The 19992-nt window shown below is 40.7% G+C and overlaps 1 protein-coding gene across 6 annotated transcripts in view; it reads right to left on the reverse strand.

Moving 5' to 3' along the window:
• nrxn2b (neurexin 2b) overlaps positions 1-19992 on the reverse strand; it is a 687884-nt gene that overhangs the window by 380416 nt on the left and 287476 nt on the right. For all 6 annotated transcript variants that reach the window (XM_014336560.2, XM_014336561.2, XM_014336563.2 and 3 more), the window contains one exon: positions 5026-5327. In XM_014336560.2, the coding sequence (XP_014192046.1) occupies positions 5026-5327 (302 nt within the window). The remainder of the gene's footprint in view (positions 1-5025; positions 5328-19992) is intronic.

A 19992-nucleotide genomic window follows, 5' to 3' on the forward strand; every position in this document is an offset into this window, starting at 1 on the left:
CCCCCGGCCATCGCTGCACTTCATTCCCCACTCTCTGTTGTGCACAAAACTGCTCTTTCACTCTCCCACAAGCAAAAAATACAGCAATACAAGTGTTTATTTCCTTCCTTCTGTCAGCATGTGTCTCATATTTCCTCTGATGGCCTGTGGGACCCAAATGCCTGTTAAGCATTACAGTATGTGGGCCATTTTGATCATTCAAGTAATCGTCAACACAGAAAGTTTGCCCTCCAACAATAAAAACAAGTATACTAAGCGATGCCCGTCCAGCATATTCCCTGGAACTGCATCATAGTTTTCTTAACAAATCACAGAATGGGTGCATATGTGTGGTAGATGATGGAAACATGCACTTACCACCAAGTGCCAGGGGCCTGCTAAGGAAAAATGCTTACATGCTTGCATACACTGGGCTTCCACTTAATCCTTTGTCCTTCATTTATCATGCGTGAACAAAACAGACATCATACACTTACAGCTGATGCTTGACACTGCTTTTTTTGTTTAACTTTTAAATCTATGGGGATAATGCTCATGCAAGTAAACAGCTGTCGGAGCTTTCTGTTCAGCGTTAACCTGTCCTGTTTCTGTGCCATAAAAAAAGCAATCAAATAGAGACATAGCCAATCACAAGCCCTGGATTTGCTACTGTTGCTCTGTAAAACACACACTCCAATTGTAACTCTAATTTCCATACTTTTTCTTAGGCTTCGAATCTGAACTACATTCTCCTTCAGTGACCAATAAAAGACAGATTCCCACTTCAGGAGTGTATGTGTCCAGTAAAAGACAGAGAATCATATGTACTGTCACCCAAGCTTCCTCTGGGATCCCTCCAGACTCCTCTGAGCAGAAATGGGAACACTGGAGCAGCTTTCATGATGGCAGTTTGCACCACTTTCTGGGTAATGTAAGGAGCGAGGAGAAAGAAACAATCATTTAGAAGTAAATGGCAAGCACCTATTATGCCTGCAGGGCTTCTGGGAAACTCGTACAAGGAATTGAAAAGATCTGAAAATCAATGCTCACTGACCATATGGTACAGTGGAAATGAGCGGTTTTATTTAAAATTGGATGCATTAGGAGAGAGAGAGGCCTAAACTGCGGACTAGTGTGGCATTGCAAACTTAATATTTGACCCATTTTTTTCAGTTCTCAGTTCTTTTTTGGTGCTGTGTGTGATATATTTATAATTTTCTAGGACATCTTGACATGAGTGTTTCCATCTTTGTCTTTTTTTTCTGCTGTGTGTTTGGAATCCCACAGGAGAGAACTGTCACCAGAAATCCAGGATGGTAAGCAACCATGCAGAGGGAGGGGGAGGGATGCCTTGCTAGTTGTTTAAACCAAAGTGTAAGTGAATAGTGTATGTATGAGTGAGCATGTTTGTGTATTGAGTTTAGAGATTTGCACTGATGAAAGGTCAAGATGAGTGCACTCACCTGTCTGTCAAATATACACCACTAGGATTAGACTACCCTCGCCTCACAGATGCTTGCAGTACTGTCGGTTACCACCAAGGGGAGCTCTGAAGCTGTGATCGCTTGTAAGGCATATAGTATACCCATTTCTCCCCACCCCTCCCCTTTCTCTTCTCTCTCTTGGCAGCAAGTCCCTATCACCTCACCTAATTCTGTCTGCTTCATTTTATCCTGCACAAAGCTGACAAATTCATAGGTTTTGTGGAGAAAGACAGCAAATATACACATGCAGAGGGAGAGGGAGAGTCAGAGAGACGGCCGGGCTTGTAAGAGCTCACAGGCTTTACTTATTTTGGAGCTTGTTGATGCAGACGTAGATATGCATGACGTTGCAAGAGACGTTAGAACAGTAGACGCATAATGGATGAGACTTTGAACACCACTGGTTCAGTATGATGACCTTAGCTAGTATTTGGTAGCTTGGTGGCTATATTTTAATATATCATGTTAGCTTCAATAGGCAGCAGAAGACAATGGTTTCAATTGTGTAAGTGACTGTTCACATTTTCAGCTGCATTTAAGGAACAGATAATATAATTTAAATAACTTAATTTGTGTAAAGGTCACCAAATGTGCACATGCTGATGAACCAGTCTCTACAATTCTTATTTATTAGTAATCACACACGTGGTGTTATGTGCAGGGAATTTTAAGTAGTATTCGGTGAGTAGGATCAAATAAGTATAACATTCACCTTAATCCTCATATACTCAGACAACTGTTTTATATTTGTATACAATTATTACATCCATAAACGTATTTACAGGATGACGTCTTTTTCAGGGAAGGCCTTGTGCATTTCAGGCATGAAATGCTAAACCGCATACTGCATCTATTACAACAACATGGCTTCACTGTAGTAGAGTGCTGAACTGGCCTTCAGGACCTTTTATCAATTGAAAACATTTGAGGCATCAAAACTACAATAAAGATCACCCATGGCCCTTTTCCAAAAATGTTTTGAGGGGAGTGCCTTCAACTTCAAAATGACCCAGTGCCTTTTTCTAATAGTTTTTTTTTTCTAGTTTCATTTAGTTCAGTTTTCTTTTTTGAATAAAATATGGGTTTATGAGATTTGCAAATCATTGTATTCTGTTTTACATACATTTTACACAGTGTCCCAACTGTTTTGGAATTGGGATTGTAGTCCAACTTATTCAACTGTAAGTAAAATTTATAAAAGAAAATTATTGACTTCATTATTTGAGCTTAAATTGGCCAACTGTTGATAGACTATGGTAAAAACTTTGGTCATTTCTGACTAAATTTCAAAATTGAATGCACTGAATAGGACTGTAAGAACATCTGATGCCACACGCCACTGTATTCTACACGGAAACATGTCCGCAGTCATTGATCTGCTGGGTCAGAGGTGGTCAGTGTCACTGATATCTCTGTTTAAGTGTCTCTTCATGGGAAGTGTCCAGTGTAAACGTAGAGCTCTTCAACATTAGGAGTGCCTGTTAAGTCAATTACAAAGATCCACTGGGGATTCAGTCTGGACTGTCAGTCAATAGAGACTGCCTCGAGAACATGATGTGGGTGGTTAGTTTTTATACATTAAAGATGTGTAGAACTTTACATAACAGAAGAAAACTTAATATTTATTACTCAGTATTTTAAAGAAAATCTGAAAAGTTTTGTGTCAAGATTTCTCCACCAAGTTATAGAAATAAAACAATGTACGTTCTCGTAGAATATCTAGTTCACTAGACATGCTTACTAGTTTCAAGACCCAGATATATTAAATATATGTTATGAGGGTATCTTGACTGACTATAACTCAATGTTTTTTTTCCAATCAAGAAAAGATTCTCATAGTCAGCCGACTTGCCAGTGCGCAGCTTGAGCCCGTTGCGCTGCAGTGCTGCTCTGGATGGGCGTCATGAACAGGAGTAGACAGTGTATACAGTTGTAATCAGAGGTTACCATACACCCATAAAGCTAATTAGCCTGTATTTATACTTTTGATCATGTGTGGATTAGAAAAAAAGAAAAATGTACGTATTCCACACGGGAAAAAGACCAGCTCAAAGAAATCATTAACAGCCAAAATTGATCATGACATTCATGCCCATAATGAGGCATGAATGTCTAGGCATACCATACAAACCTACAGACAGACAATAATGCTGTCAGTGTAGCAAGTGCGTATGTGCATGGCATATGTCATATTTACCTAATGATCATTATGGTGCAGTAGGTGGTAGGTGGATTGGCTCATGCTGTAAATTTTTAAACTTGTGTTGGCTTTCCAAACTCATTACATTAGTCTCGCTCTGCTGATTACACATTTGTCCGTACATGTGCGCATTTCTGAGCCAGGGTGTCTAAATGGAGCCTGTGTGTTTCTGAGTGTGTGATCCTTTGCCTTTATCCTAAGGCAAGTACAGCATATGCTAATAAAAGATCAGCTTTACAAATGTCAGACTAACTTACCGCACTGAAATGTCCAAGAACATTACTGCAATACGACTCAAATTGCAGTGTGGTTAGCATAAAAAAATTCCCTATAATTTAACAGCACTTATTCCACATTAAGAATCACTTTGCTGTCATGCTTTTTGTACAACAAGAAGTTCTCCACTGTCTAGAAGTGGCTTAATACTACTGACTGCTTTTCACAGATATTTTTGAAGACAAACATAAAGAAGCTGATGCACCATCTTTGTGTTAATGTATTCAGGCTAGGCTTTTTTGCATCCAGACTGCTTACAATGCCCATTATTAGTTCTGACAAGCCATTTATTCCAATTACAATTCCTCCCAAAAATGTGAAGAAGTAAGCACGGCAGGTGTAAGTGAAATTGATTGTATCTTGCTGCTGGTATCTGCACCTGCCAATTGATGACTTGCTGCATCCAGAGGGTCCAGTATTCAGAGAGTTCACTGTCGATGCATGTCCTTTGTGTTTTCTAGCATACACAGACCCACGGTATGTCACAGAGATTACACACAAACCTGTGTTCTTTTGTTTTCCATTAGCTACCATTAAAGGTTTGCAAAGATGTGTTAGGTAATTTGTTCAGAAAGGTCTTAAGAGCATTGTCACCTTTGATAAATTGTGGTGCATTCCATTTGTGTACCTGAGTAAATTATGTGCATACATACTAAGCTGAGCACTTCTCCTCCTGGTTCATTAATAAGAACATTGCATAAATCTTTGGATTTCTTTGATTTCATGTACTGTATGTTAACTATAATGTTATCTGTCACATGTTTTTCGTATCTTTTGCTTTTGCATGACAGGGGCATGAAGATGACATGTATCATTGGTCACATGGTTCATCTTTAAAACAAAAAGCATCAAAATAGTAATAGAAAATAGAAAAGGTCCTCCTGTTCAACTTGACCCTGCAAAAAAGAAACTTCTGTTATGACAGAAAGGAAGAAAAACAAGCAAGAGAGGAGAAAGGTAAGACAACGACTCAACGTATTCTCCATATGCTGAGAGAAAAAAGACAATGATTCAAAGATAGCGTGTGTGGCAAACAGATGCACAATCCTGACTGCTGCGGCCTCGGATGATGCAGACAGTGTTTACCTGGCGCAGGTTGCGGGTGACGCGCACATCATGCCAGGCGTTGTCATTGAACTTGCCGTTGACAGGCTCCACCAGAGCCTCAAAGGCCCCCGAGCCCAGGTTGATGACTAGCCAAACCGCGCCGCTCTTCAAGGAAAGATTTACATAGTCGGCCGACTTGCCAGTGTGCAGCATGAGCCCGTTGCGCTGCAGCGTTCGGAAGGAAAGCGTGATCTCGTCGGTGCTGCTCTGGATGGGTGTCATGGACAGGTCGTAGCAGAAGAACTCGTTGCCCTTGAAGGTGGCTACTGACTCTTCCTTGCCTGGAAAAAATAAAGTGGGGGTAAGGGGGGAAGAGAGGTAGGTCTGTAAGTAAAAGGACATTTCTGTTCAGGAGTTAAAGCTTTGAAATTAGCAGCATGTGTGTATGATGACAATGACAAATTAACAAATGAATATCCTAAATATCTATTAAGATGATCTAAAATATAACACTAAACACAACATTTTTGCTCTTTTAATTTATATTAACAGCGCAAGAATCACAGAATATCTAAAAAGCTTCTGTCATGTGAGATGTGTCCAGTACAAAGGCAACATCAGCATGGTTATTTTGTTAGCTTCATTTTTTATTTTATTTCTTTTGGTGTACGACTTTTATACATCGAAAATGTATAATGTACCAATGTAAAGATTGGTACATCAAATCTGCTCATTCCACACAAGTTGAAGCGGAGACTTGGTGAGGCTGCGGCTTGCTGCTGGTCATCTTGACACGGTGATGTAAGTTGGATGCACTGGTGTGTTCATTTACTCCAGAAGGTTAAAAGCATTGTGAGGTTATATAGCCCATTTGGAGATGCAACTGATTTGATAAGGTTACTAATTTTAGTAGAACATTGATAGTTGCTGTCACTTTTATACCCCCAACAAACGTTTTAAACATGGAAGCTTTGCAGATCAAAAGCAATATTTGCTCATAAATTGAATCCCACAAACAAGTAACGTCAGTGCAGACCGATGCATCTGCACTACAACACAGCGGCACGACAGCATCTTGTGTAAAATAGGATTCCTTTCATCAGAGCAAAGCAAACATCTGGGTTACAATTAGATACAAAGATGTGTTTGAATTACAGCAAAACAGAGAAACATGAAAGCAGAGACTAGACAAAGTGAAACTGAAGAACACTTTTCTAAAGAGAGAAGGAAGGGGAGGAAAAAAGGTGTTGACAACTTTGCTAACGCCTGCCAGTCTGTCTGTAGCACATGGCCTCCTTCCACTACATTGAGCTTTATTCACACACTACCAGTCAAAACAGACAGTTTGTACAATGGACATATGTCAAACAGCAGCCTAACAGCAGCCAGGGAGGACACTGTGTGCATCTGTCAAGAAATGAACAAACACTTGCAGCTGTCACAACAGAAAAAACGCAGCAAGAACACAGAGAACAGTGACACCTCCGTCACTTGAGTCATGACGTGGACGCTGGATTCACTGAGCAGGAGAAATAGTAACATCTGGCTCGCCGTACTGCTTCTTCTGACTTGCAACCTACTTATTTACTCCTTTTACATTTTATATCTAATATTTTAATTGAACCATTTTCTGTCGCCCCAAATCTCATTACTCTTATAAAGAGCAATAACCTCATTTCCTGGCTGGATCAACTCTGTGTCATTTTAATTTGGGATAATAGCAATTCAGCTGCTTGGCAAAAGAAAGAAAAGAGTATAAACAGACAACATCACCGACAACAGCATGAGCTCAAGTTTAAAAGAACTCTTGCTCGCTCTGCACTTACACAAATCAACTAGTTTCCTGACATGAGCTGTGATCTGAAGTGACACTCTGCTTCCTATGTTCATTTGCCCTTCTACACTTCTGTTTCCCCGAGGACGCCGGTCTGAAGAATCAGCCTTGAGTAATGAGGTTTAGGGAGGGGGAGAGGGCAAAGTCAAACTGCCAAGAGGACCCTGTATGGGTGGATCATCAAATCTAGTTTATCCTGAAGTTCCATTACACACGGAAAAAGAAAAAAAGAATCACTTCAAGACCTTGGTGCATTTCCCTGAGGAGAAGGGATGGGCTGGCCAGAAGGGGCGGCCAACCCATTGGCGGACAGATTGAAAGGCCAGATCACATGAGCAGGTGAGAGAGGAAAAGCGTGTGGTGGAAGGGTGGGCCGGGGAATAATAGCATGTCGATTTGATGCTCAAGTGCCCTATATCACCAAAGATTTTTCAGTGTCAGGCAGCACACATAAGGAAAAAAGCACATTACATCATGTGGATGAGGAACAAGTGATGGATGGATGACACGAGCAAAGGAAAGGAGATCTTTAAAGAGTGCCGTGTTAAGTGACATACTAACAGCTATACTTCGGGAACATTAAGGAAGATGATAGCGCTCACTTTGAGACAAAACACAGCCACATAATATGGGTGGATGCACTCACATAAAAGAAAACATTTCAGGAGTGACAAAAAAAAAGAGGAAGTGAGGGACAAATAGCATCCAGACAGAGACAGCTACTTAAAAGAGCATTTTGGCTGAAATCGAAATTTAGAGCAATCTCAACTGAAGTGTGAATTGTCATAAAAAAAGGCATCAAGAGCGGAGAGAAGGAGATGGAGGGGACAAATGACACACAAAAGCAAATCCCCCCAAGAGCAGCATCCTAGCGGTGCCTGTGTTGCTGATGTAGGAGGAACAAAAGCGTAGCAAATGGACCACAGCAACCATTTTCAATTATGTACTAAGTTGGACCACCTCCCATACTATGGGCTGTTAACGGTAAGCAACAAACAGCTTGTCCGTGCTTCCATGAGCTCAGTGAGACTGAGCTCCATGCAATGCAGAGACAAACAACAAAAAAACTTTCTTTTGTTTATGTCTGTTTAATGAACAGAAGGCTGAGGGGAGGAGATAAGGCTGGAGAGTGACAGGAGAGGACAAATGGGTGGGTGGATTTTCACTGTAACACCAGACAGTTTGGTCATGATGCCTACAATGCCCTTCAGCAAATTATGTAAAGGTTAACACAGTCATATGATTTTTGGATAAGAATTTGGAGCCAGAAGTAGAAGCAAAAAAAGAAACAAAACAGCATCATTAGCAAGTCAGTAACACACTGCAGTGCTATCAGGGATCCACTGATCCTTCTCATGTTAGCCAGCTTAAGTCATTTCCAGTATCCTTTGTATACTCTGGGTGATCTTCCTACACACTGCGGAGCACTGGAAAAGCTCTCCTGCCGGTTCCCAGGAATGACACGATCGCTTCAATCTAGGCGCAAAACCTAATGTAAAGAATGACTTTTCTCTGAGACCACTCCAGCTCCTGTGAATATGAGCTTGTTCCTATGCATCTGTTTTTCATTTTACATCTACATCTCTATCTCGTCCTCCAGTTCCCATGGTAGCGCTCTTGCGCACATACACACTTGAAGTGTACGCGTTTCACTCTGATCAAATCTTTTGCAGTAAAGCCCAAGAGTAGACTCTAGCCAGAGGAAAGAGGAGACGCACAAGCATGCAGAAGAGACTAAAGTGCTGTCAAGGTCTCAATTAACCTCACAGAAGCCCTGACTACATTACAGAAATGACTTATTTGAAATTTATCCACCCATAATAACATCTTTTTTTTAATCAATTAAATGTTGAGTTCCTCTGATATTTGATTTTATAACATGTGTTAAATACACCTTTGGTGCTAGTTTTTTTAGGGGCCAAAGTGATACACTCATTCCAACTATGCAGAGCAATCCATCCAACAGTTGCTTCATGAATACGCAGATTTATTGTGCGTATCATCTGTCTTTATGAACAAATGCAACTTCAGTGGCCTTTCCTGGTGTTCAGGTTGTTATATCCACCGGCTATCCAATGGAAAGAAGCACCACTGGAAGCTTGGTGGTTTCAAACATTAAATAATGCTAGTATATAAGATGTGCAAAGCAAATTCAAACTCAGACTTGATAAAAATATGACGTTCAGAAGTGCTGAACCCTTCCAGTTTTTAAAAGTATCATACCACCTCTTTTCCCCCAAGCTCTCCTGAAAATAGTATTAAAAAAGTATTAAAACACATTAAAAAATTACTTTTTTCCCACATAACTTTACACCTCGCAGAAAAATGGACACGCTAACCTCAACTCCCACTTACTAGCTCTGTCACAATCAAACCACCATCAACGCAGCAGCAGTTAAGCACTTTCCAGCAGACACTGTGTCAAGCAGTTTGTTTACTGCGCTATGTGGCCTCCTGTGTTCTTTGAGGATGTGCGCTTTATTTATGTGAACTGAAGGGTGAAGAGGGAAACAGGAAGACGATGGAATCCCAGCCAGAGAGGAATCAATGGCATTGTCTTAGCCTATCGCACACTTCGACCTACACACCCACATTCAGTACCACACATGCAGCCTTAACAGTACAGCTACTGTGTCACTTAAGTGCTACTTTATAAGCATCAGGGTAAGATTAAATGAATATGCCCGCCTGTCATACCAAAGTGTTTCAAAAATTTGTCCATGCTGGAAAAATAGGGTATCCTAAATTGTGATAAAATGTCATACGCAAATACAATCTGCGTTTGTCAGTGCTGGACCCAAAAGCGCCGTTTTAAGCTAACCATTGCTGGCTTTTACAGTAATAAAAGCACAGAGCAGCATGTGTTTTTAAATTGGATTCAGCTCAGACAGAGAGAGAGCAGGTTTAATAAGATGAGCTGCATGACTAGCTCCATCCAAACTTGTGCAGAGCATTAGTCAACGCATAATGAACCTTAACATACTGCTTTTTTGGCCGATTGGATTACATATCGGAAGTGATTACGTAGTTTTAGGGGAATTAGCAAAGAGAGAACGGAATAAGACGAGACAAAAAAAAAATAAACGCCCGCGCATGTGTGCATGCAAAACCATTCGAAATCTCGATGACCACACGCTGGCAAATCTGCTCGTCACATCACATTACCTCACTGCTCTTGCACAGACGCACACGCCATGTGCATATGAAGTCACCCTCTATTAGTTTTCGATGAGTGCCATCCACCCTGCAGAGAGAGTATCCGACAGCTTTGGAGAAACGATTCGGCAGCAAGATGAGAGAGAGCAGTGGGAAATGTAAGGGGCATATGAAAGCTTTGATGCTGCTTCATGAATCCAATAGACCTGCTGGGTCCACAGACAGCGGCTAGTCTCCTAAGCTAGCTGTAAGGAAGACAAGGCCTGTGAAGTGCTGAAGAAAATATTTGTTTGGCTATTAAACATTTGGCCAGTTTTAAAGAACCTGCTTATGCTCAAATGCTCATGAAATCCGCACCTCAGAAGCAAACACACATATGAGCACACCAATTCCCAAGGCAGCGATAAAGAAGCAGTGCGTACGCATCATCACTCTTATACTCATAACATGTATTCCACAAATTAAAATTGGAATTTTAGAGAGCTAAAAGATAGAGTACACTGACAGGAGAAGGAGGGTTATGCTGATTTTGAAAAGAGGGGTGAGTTCCAGGGTCAGAAGGTCAGGTGCAGGGAAACGGTTACAAGAGGATTGATTGCTCAAATCTCTGTGAACCCTACACGCTTTAGGTTTCCTTCGTCTTCCTCATGCTTTCATTTGAACAGCTGTCCTTAAATAAAACTATCAGCATTCTAAGCTCAGACCAAAGCTAATGAATTACTCTGACTGTTTAAAAGCACGTTTCTAAAACCAGGCATGTACTGGCACTTCGTTGTGCCTCGTGGGATAACGAAAATAGCAGCATGTCAACAGAAATGTGTGCATTTTTGGTTAGATATGGGTATGCATTTGCAGATTCTCTTGTTTTTGCACACTTGATAATAAAACGCACAACACTTTCTTCCTTAAATTGTAGCATTTAAGGATGAGCCCTGTGCTAGAAGCCTACCTCTTGTGTGGTCGTGATACAGCCTGTGGTTAGTAAGCCAAATTGGCAATTTGTGAATGCAGTTATGGATCTCTCCAGTCTCTTGCTGAGGCTGAAATACTGAGACATTGTTCCCTCCACCAAACCTTTTCACTCTACTTTCTCTGCACAGATAGTGATTACTGTATGTATCGATCCATGAACTGATTGCAATCCTGTAATGAAGGGACTATAATTTGGTGTCTTTGCAGCCTGTTGGCTGCAGGCCAAGGCTCTTTGTTTGGTCCTTCCTTTCCCGCAAGATGCTCATTGAGCCATAGTGAATGTGCTATTATGTCATTCACAGTGTTCTTTTTGCTCAGATGGATGCTGCTAAAAAACCCACGAGTGTCACTATTGAATTGTGCACACTGAGGTAATAAAAGAGAACAAAAAGGCATTTAAGTTATTCTTAGCTTTTGTGTTTACCTCTTGAGCTCTACAAACACAAAATATTTATCCAGCTGTCAGTGATAGTGCCACAAAAATTGGTGGAGATAACACAGGTGGATAAAGAGCTACAGGACTTGGAGATAGCATGTATTTATCTAGTCTTTAAATCATCAGCCGTGGTAAGAATTCCTCCAGAGAAGTTATAGACAATATATCTGAAAATAAGACTGGCCAGCTGAAAGAAAGTGTAATCCCCAAATGCAGTCATTCAGATGGCGTATTTTTGTTATGTTTTGTACTTTCAAATGTACTTTCATGATCATGATGTTACTCTTTTTGTCTTGTTCTTTTGTTTTGTTTTTTCTACAAGACATTCATTCATTTATTCAGCCCATGATTTAGCACCTAGTCAGCACACACTGGCATAAAAACCCTGCACTGGATTTTTTTAAATTTTAATAAAGCTTCGGGTCAGATTTGGAGCAGGCAAGGTTCGTTGTAATTTAATTTCTTCATGTCATTACTTTGGTGGTATTTGAAGGGCACTAAAGGGCTGTTGTAAGAATACAATAAAGAATTATTTGCACACTAATTCTCACCTTCACTTCGAGACTGCTTCTGTGCGTTGGGTCAGAATTGTCTGTTAAGTACTGTCACTGTCACTGCTGCAAGTTTTTATTGAACCTTTCCATGAGACAGTTCTGCCTGCCCTCTATTCGTCTTGATGCTAATTGAAGATAGAGAAAGTAATGGGGGTAAAATGGTAGACTTTGATTGTCTGTCACCTTGGAAACAACCTATTTTGTAACTACAACATCAGACATAGTGGCAGCAAGCTCAAGACGCCCCTACGCTTCTTCTGATTTGCACTTTTTCCGTCTTTCTGCATATTCATTTTCCCACTGTGGGTATGTGGCAGGTGACCATTATCACAGTGGAAAGCTCCTTAGTCTCTGGGCTCAAAGTAGACAGAAAGAAAATGTCAAGTAAACTGACACTAACAACAGGCCTGTGTGGTCCTGAATGGCAGGCCCCTTAGCCAACAGGGAGATGGCTAAGGGGCCTGCAAGACCGGCTAAGTGCATAATAAGCCCTATTAGCTGGAGCCACAAAATACACTCAACTTGAGCTGTCTCAGCCCCCTCATTGTCATGTTGCACTAACCGCACATCTTGTGAAATATATGCTGAAAATAGTACAAAATAAACAGGGAATGATTTGGGGTGTCGGTGCATTCAAAACAATTGAAATGTAACAAAAAGTTTTCGGTTTTGTCGTGTTTTGTTGTGTTTTGCACCTCAGTGCCACCGTACATATGACTTATTTCCAAGTTAAATTAGCTGTACACTTTTCCCAGTGGAGAAAGATGACTCACCATTCTCTACTGACCACATTCTTTTGCCACAGCAAACACGTAACCAGCCATGTGAACGTCCAACGCATACTTTTTCTTATTATTTGAAATGTATTATTTTTTTATACGTTTCTTCCTCCAGTGGCTCCAGTGAACACTGGCTAAGCTCAGGTACTTGACTGCATATTAAAAGACAGGTCAACAAGTACCACATAACTCAAGTCGCTCTCTGTTTTATTAACATATAAACTGACTGCCTAAAGATAAACATACATCAACTTTAATGAACTGCACTGTGGCATATTATATCACAAATTACTGTCGATAAAGGAGAGAATAAATGAAAAACAATGTGGTGTTCACTTGGAATGGTGCCTGGTGTTGTTTTATGTGGGTTCTTTTAATTGTATGAGAATCCTTGGCAAATTGCCTGAAAAATTATTCATTGTTAATTGCTTTACTTAATATGTTAATGCCATCAACAGCAGCAGAGTGAAAGAGTTCAGGATACGTGTGCCCAACGTTATATTAAAGTGAAAGTGTGCTGCAGCGCTGTGCCAGTATTTCTTTGTAAAATTACTATAGACATTTATTTCAGTACGCATCTTTATATCGTGGTATTTATTTATTTTTCGTAAAGTGACAATACTTTTGCTGCAGTACAATTTTGGCTTATTTTGTCTACTTATAAGGGTCTGCTTTGAACCTTTGTTCACGCTGGAAAAGAATAAATGAAGAGGACAAAGTTGCAAAGGGTAAGAATGACAGCTTAGGGGAGAAAAGACACACAAAGAAACAGCCTTACTTCAGGGTCAAATTACAGTAAATGCCAGTGTTGAGAGAGGCAATAAGTAATGTCAGCATGTTGAAGCATAATGCATCCAGTCAGCTGAGAAACAGTTTTAATGAGCGAAACTTGTTGCTAAAGGCGCTTGACCTCATGATCCCTGTATCAAAAAATGGTGTAGCTGCCCAGAGGAGCGGGAAGACGTGGCTTTTTGCAGACAAACACAGACTCTGCTGTGAAACAAGGAAAAGTAGGGACTGGCAATGCATACCTGACAAACAATTCTAACAAAGTTGGAATTCATCTAACAAACCTGTCCTGCCCATTATTGTTTCTGTCATGCTATGATGGAAGAAAGACAATTAAATCTATAATGAGAAGAAAGCACACTAGAAGACCTTGAGTCTTTGAAAACAAAGATGGCAACTTGTAGCTTAATTTCAGCTTTCAGAAAAGAGAAAATGAAACATGAAATTAGAACCAAACAAACTTGCACTATAAAAAAAAATCACTGGTCACTGTAAAGGTTGAGGATAGTAGCACATTTTTTGTATTTAAATAATTTGCAATGGTTGATCTTAAATCAAACAATCAAGATGCAAGTGAAGTGCAGACTTTAAGCTTGATGGAACTACACACTGTTAAGCATTAGTAAGACATGCATGCACGATGCAAACATAACTCACTTAATGTGTACAGAATACTGAAATGTAAGTCCAGTCGTGACATTTCCGCAATTGTAAATATTCCACAGCCAACTGTTAGTGATAGCCAAGGCAAAAACAGCAAGTGCTGACCAAAATGCTTAACATTAAGGACATAATACAAATAAAACATAAATACCATATTAAAAAATATTATAATACAGTGGAAATGACTGGGAACAACAGCAACTCCACAAAGTGGAGTCAATCTCAACACACTTCAAAACTTCATGTGACCGTCAGATTAGCTCAAGAACATGGAATGGGTTTCCACGGCCACTCATCACCAAGCACAATGGAAAGTGAGGGATACAGTGGTGTAAGTCACGTCACGACTGGACAGCACACCAAGAAACTTTAACAATTTCATGCTCCCAACTTAGTGGGAACGGTTTGGGGATGGCTCCTTCCTGTTTCAACATGACTGTCCACCAGGGCACAAAGCAAGGTCTATAAAGACATGGATGAGTGAGTATCTCACCTAACAAATGCACTTCTCCATGAATGATCAACAAATTCATAAAAACACACCTAAACCTTGTGAAAAGCCTTCCCAGAAGAGCTGAAGCTGTTATAGCTGCAGAATTTAGCCCAACATCATAAAGGTAGCTAGCTAAAGTTTTTTATTATCATCAGAAACAAACGGGTGTAAACACTACAAAAAAGTGTGCATCAGCTTCCAGCTGGAAAATCTGTGATACCGTGAACTATTAACAGCTCTTAAATAGCTTGTTTGTACTTGATGTAATGCTTTATAAAGAAATAGTTTTGTCATTAAGCATGTTATATATGAGCTTATATGCTAAGGAGGAGTAATGCGTATAATTGATAAATTAAGTCTAAATTGATATCTTACTAATGCCTAATAGTGTTTGGTTTTAGAGGGCTGAGAAAGCCCTAGGCAGCAGCAGACTCATGTGCCTCAGGAGACCTGCATAGTAGCCAGTGGGTAAGTGACAGAGAGCTGAAGCCAACAGGCATCTGTCATGCGTCACAGAAAGCGGAGTGGATGAGAAACCGTTAGCAATTCAGAGGCAATTTCAGCTGCAGGCAGTTGTTAGTAATCCTTCCAGAGGTTCACCTGGAGAAACCTTGTCAGCGCGTCTTCCTCTAGATCTTGTTGACTTAAGGCTCTCCTTTAGTCATTTTGGGTCGAGCACTAAAAACGGAGTTAGGTAACTTAGGGAGTAGCAAACACACACACACACACACACACACACACACACACACACACACACACACACACACACACATATATGCATATAAAAACGAGAAGTTGGAGAGATAGTCAGGATAGTCAGGTTTCTCTGATACTCTGACACAACTGAGACAAGGTTTCTCATTTATATGCCAGTTAAGAAATCAGTAAACCAGAGAAGGTCAACCTTAACCTCATTAATTAAGAGACTACAAACACAGTCACTGTTAATTTGGTTTAGGCTCTGAGTGTGTTTATTTGTATGTGAATACTACCTCTGCAAGCACAGAACCCGTCCAGCTTAGCCTGCAGCAAGGCTCCAGATTGTTAGACCAGAGTAATCACTCTGAAATGTTACCAGCCCAATGGGATTTCTCCCAATCCTCATGATTATCACTCTGCCCTTGGTTGCTCCCCCGCTTCATTTCAGGTAGATGACCTCATCCTGCCACACTGGCTGAATGCATCTCTATATAAAAATAAACATGATCAAATTCAGACACTATAAGCTAGTCAATTCTTTTTCCTTTGATTTTTTTCTCTTTTTCCACTTGTCATCTTTACTGAACAGAAGAAAAACCTTATTTAGTTTGACCAACAATGCCAGTGCACAGCCCATCAGCCTAAACTTAAACAAAGAAATGAGTAGAGTGACTATTCACCCAAGGTTTTTGCAATAGAGCTCGAATCTGTATGAAATATGGCATAGCAGAAGAATAAATAATTGCTCAGTTTCCATAAGTAAAGCAGTCTTTTAACCCTCTAGCACTGTATACACATAAGTATACACACAGAGTATGTATACGCTCATGTTCAGGTTTGTTTATCTCTGCCACTGGGTTAATAGATCCAAATTGAATATTTTACCAGAAGTCATGTTTTCATTTGTAGTGCTACTGAGGATTAATATGTGGCACTAAAGTAGTCTCAGTGATGTATACACCAAAGGCACCTCAATGCAGTCATACCCTCCCAAATGTAAACCTACGCTCAAGCCCATAAACGTGCATCAGCGCTTATGCACATATAGGCATACGCAACATGCACAGCTCTTCTTAATCAACAAATGAGTTGTGTTGTTAGTTGACGCTACAGTGGATATTGACAGTGAACTAGCAGTATGGGTGATAGGCTGTTTGTCTAATAACCAAGGCTGCATTTCAATTTCACAACTCACTGAACAGCCTGTTTAGCCACACAAGACTGATATGACACCAGACTAAGCAATAGGCTCTATTTGTGTGTGGCTGTACTGCTGCTGAGGATGATAATGGCAAAAAAAAAAGCCACACATTGACCTCACGGTCTACACTGATGACTTCAGCTGTTTGAGCCAACCTTGAAACAGGTTGGACACCGAGAGACTTCAAGATGAACACACACTTTGCAAACACAGAAATGAGAAAGAAAAAAAATCTACCCCCTGCTCAGTCCCAAGAGGCCCCATTATATTAGTGGAGCTTGAAAGTGACTTTCCCTTTATGCTTCTCCCTTCAGGCCTAGCTTGTGTCACACACACAGAGAGCACTCCATGTCTGGTCTAATTAAAGACTCTAATTCACTGCCTCTCTCTGTCCATGCTTCTGCATTGCTTCCTGTCTGTCTTTTCTGTCTTGGTGTGTTTGTTTTCAATATGTCACAGTGTTTTTTTCTTAAATCATAAGAGCAGTCAGTGCTTGCCTTCACTTGCCCCCCCCCCCCAAAAAAGGTAATGTGTGACAAAATGTGACATCACAGATCATATTAATTCAGAAATCAGCTCTTGATGGGTTCCCCATGTTCAGTCCCCAAGTTGCTCCAGTTTGTATGGACAAACTACAGTTGCATCATGTTTTGATACAATATTTCATCTTTAATGTTGCAGCTAATGCCCATCTAATGCTACTTTCTACTCTATGTCACAACACTCTCTGTCTCTGCATACAGTAACTGCACCGCCATGTCTGGATGCCTCTCCCCCTCCCTTTGTTGCCCCCAGTGGTCATCATTTGCCTCAGATGTAAGGACACGCACTTTCTCTGAAGGCAGAGAGTTAATTAGACATCAGGACATATCTGTCCCACTCATCCCCTGTCCCTCCCTCACTATCTATACGCTCAGAAGAGTATTGCTGCTTCAGTGAAACCACACAAACACTTCCTTGGCACAGTGATGTGGGCAGTCACTGAGCGTGAGTATGTGGGTGTTTTATGATGTGTGTTCTGTGCTGTGTGTGTGTGTGTGTGTATTTCGCAGCCCCGTGGATATTTAGAGAGATCGCTGGGTTTCTTTTGTAGCGTGTAATCCACAAACAGAAGCCCTCCGTTTGCCCAAGTTTGCTTTGCGCTGACAGCTATGCTGCACTTTCTGTGTTCCTCTTTAATATGACGGCAGCCTCATCACAGTCTTGTCAGATGTATGAGACATGACTACGCTGTGACTCCTGTGTCAGTGTCACAACCTTTAATGCAGGAGACATCTGAAGTGCTCTCTGAGACTCTGTTAGGTAACAAGAACTAAAAAGGTATGTTTGACACCACGGGGCTTACTGTGACCTCTGCAGCTATTGTTCACAAGTCAGAGACAGTGAAAGTCCAGTACTGTGAAATATGCTAAATTTAATATAAGACAAATACATTATCTGGATACATTTACTACAGTTACATTTCATAACAGTGTAGATTGTTTAAGTTATTACCTATCAGACTTTACAGAATTTAGACAAACAAATTCAATTCTTTAAGCTGTCTGTTTCCACAGTTAGGAACATATTGAGAAAATGGAAGACCACAGGCTCCGTTCAAGTTAAGGCTCGAAGTGGCAGACCAAGAAAAATCTTGGATAGACAGAAGCGACGAATGGTGAGAACAGTCAGAGTCAACCCACAGACCAGCACCAAAGACCTACAACATCATCTTGCAGCAGATGGAGTCACTGTGCATCGTTCAACCATTCGGGGCACTTTACACAGGGAGATGCTGTATGCGAGAGTGATGCAGAGGAAGCCTTTTCTCCACCCACAGCACAAACAGAGACGCGTGAGGTTTGCTAAAGCACATTTTGACAAGCTTCATTCTGGAATAAGGTGCTGTGGACTGATGAAACTAAAATTGAGTTATTTGGGCATAACAAGGGGTGTTATGCGTGGAGGAAAAAGAACACAGCATTCCAAGAAAAACACCTGCTACCTACAGTAAAATATGGTGGTGGTTCCATCATGCTGTGGGGCTGTGTGGCCAGTGCAGGGACTGGGAATCTTGTCAAAGTTGAGAGACACATGGAATCCACTCAGTATCGGCAGACTCTGGAGACCAATGTCCAGGAATCGGTGAGAAAGCTGAAGCTGCGCCGGGGCTGGATCTTTCAACAAGACAACGACCCGAAACACTGCTTAAATCCACTAAGGCATTCATGCAGAGGAACAAGTAGAATGTTCAGGAATGGCCATCTCAGTCCCCAGACCTGAATATTATTGAAAATCTGTGGTGTGAGTTAAAGAGAGCTGTCCATGCTCGGAAGCCTGAATGAACTAGAGATGTTTTGTAAAGAGGAATAGTCCAAAATACCTTCAACCACAATCCAGACTTCTCAAATATCACTGTGCGTGTCTCCTATATGATATATTTAACTGACATTTTTCATTGTAACAACCAACGATTTATACAGGAAAATAATGACTATTAACAAGGTTGCCCAAACTTTTGCATCCCATTGTACAGTTCAGAAATATGTGTGGTTAAATTGTGTAAACTTGACTCTGTTACCACAGAGATGAGGTTTTGAATTGTGCAGTTGTTTCTAAGTTGATGAGACAAGTTACAAGTTACACAGTATTTTCACAGAATTACAAAGGCAAGGGTATGGCTTTGCATAAAAAATGAATAAATAAATAATAGGCCTACTACATATTTGGGTTGTCATGAAAAGATACTCAAATAATAATATCTGCTTAACTCAATATCGAATTAAGATAATTGTCAATAGTGTTGTTTTTGCTTCCTCTAGCTGTCAAGCAATTTTGCACAGCACTGCTGCAGACAGTCAGACACAAAGCTCCTTTCCTCCGAAAGAGCTGACGTAGTTACTGTTTCTAACACTGAGCAACACTTTAGGAGGAATTTCAGAGGTCTGTAAAGCTCCCATTTCAACAACCCTGAAGTATTAAACAGTTACCATAAATGTAACCTGGCTGACACACGTTTGCCACTATGTGGAGGTGGTGGTGTGGACCCGAAAGCAAACACAACAAAAAAAAAAATGCAAAGAGTCCCAAAAACACAGTAAAACTCAAAATATGACAGTGCTAGGGTGTTGGGGGTCAGGGTGACGAATTAGCCACATGTTATCATCAGTAGTGGATTCTAGTTAGTCAGTCGTTAGTGGATCATGGATGGGATATTGAGGCATGGCAGACTGGAGTGCCGACACATGGGGAACAGCAGGGGAGCCAGAGGATGTAAAGAGCAACAGACTTGCAGTGGATGAGAGAGAGGTAGCAGGTCTGGTAAGCAGGTGGCAGATGATAGAAGATGATAAACTTTTCTACCATTACAAAACTTTCTAAGTTCAGTTTCAGTATAAAAGCAGTGACCAGTTCAATCTTTTACACTGAGTGCTTTGTTTTTTTTACATCT

The sequence above is a fragment of the Haplochromis burtoni genome, unplaced genomic scaffold (assembly GCF_018398535.1).
Source record: "Haplochromis burtoni strain Fernald_Lab_line unplaced genomic scaffold, NCSU_Asbu1 Contig_143, whole genome shotgun sequence".
NCBI classification, from domain to species: Eukaryota; Metazoa; Chordata; class Actinopteri; order Cichliformes; family Cichlidae; genus Haplochromis; species Haplochromis burtoni.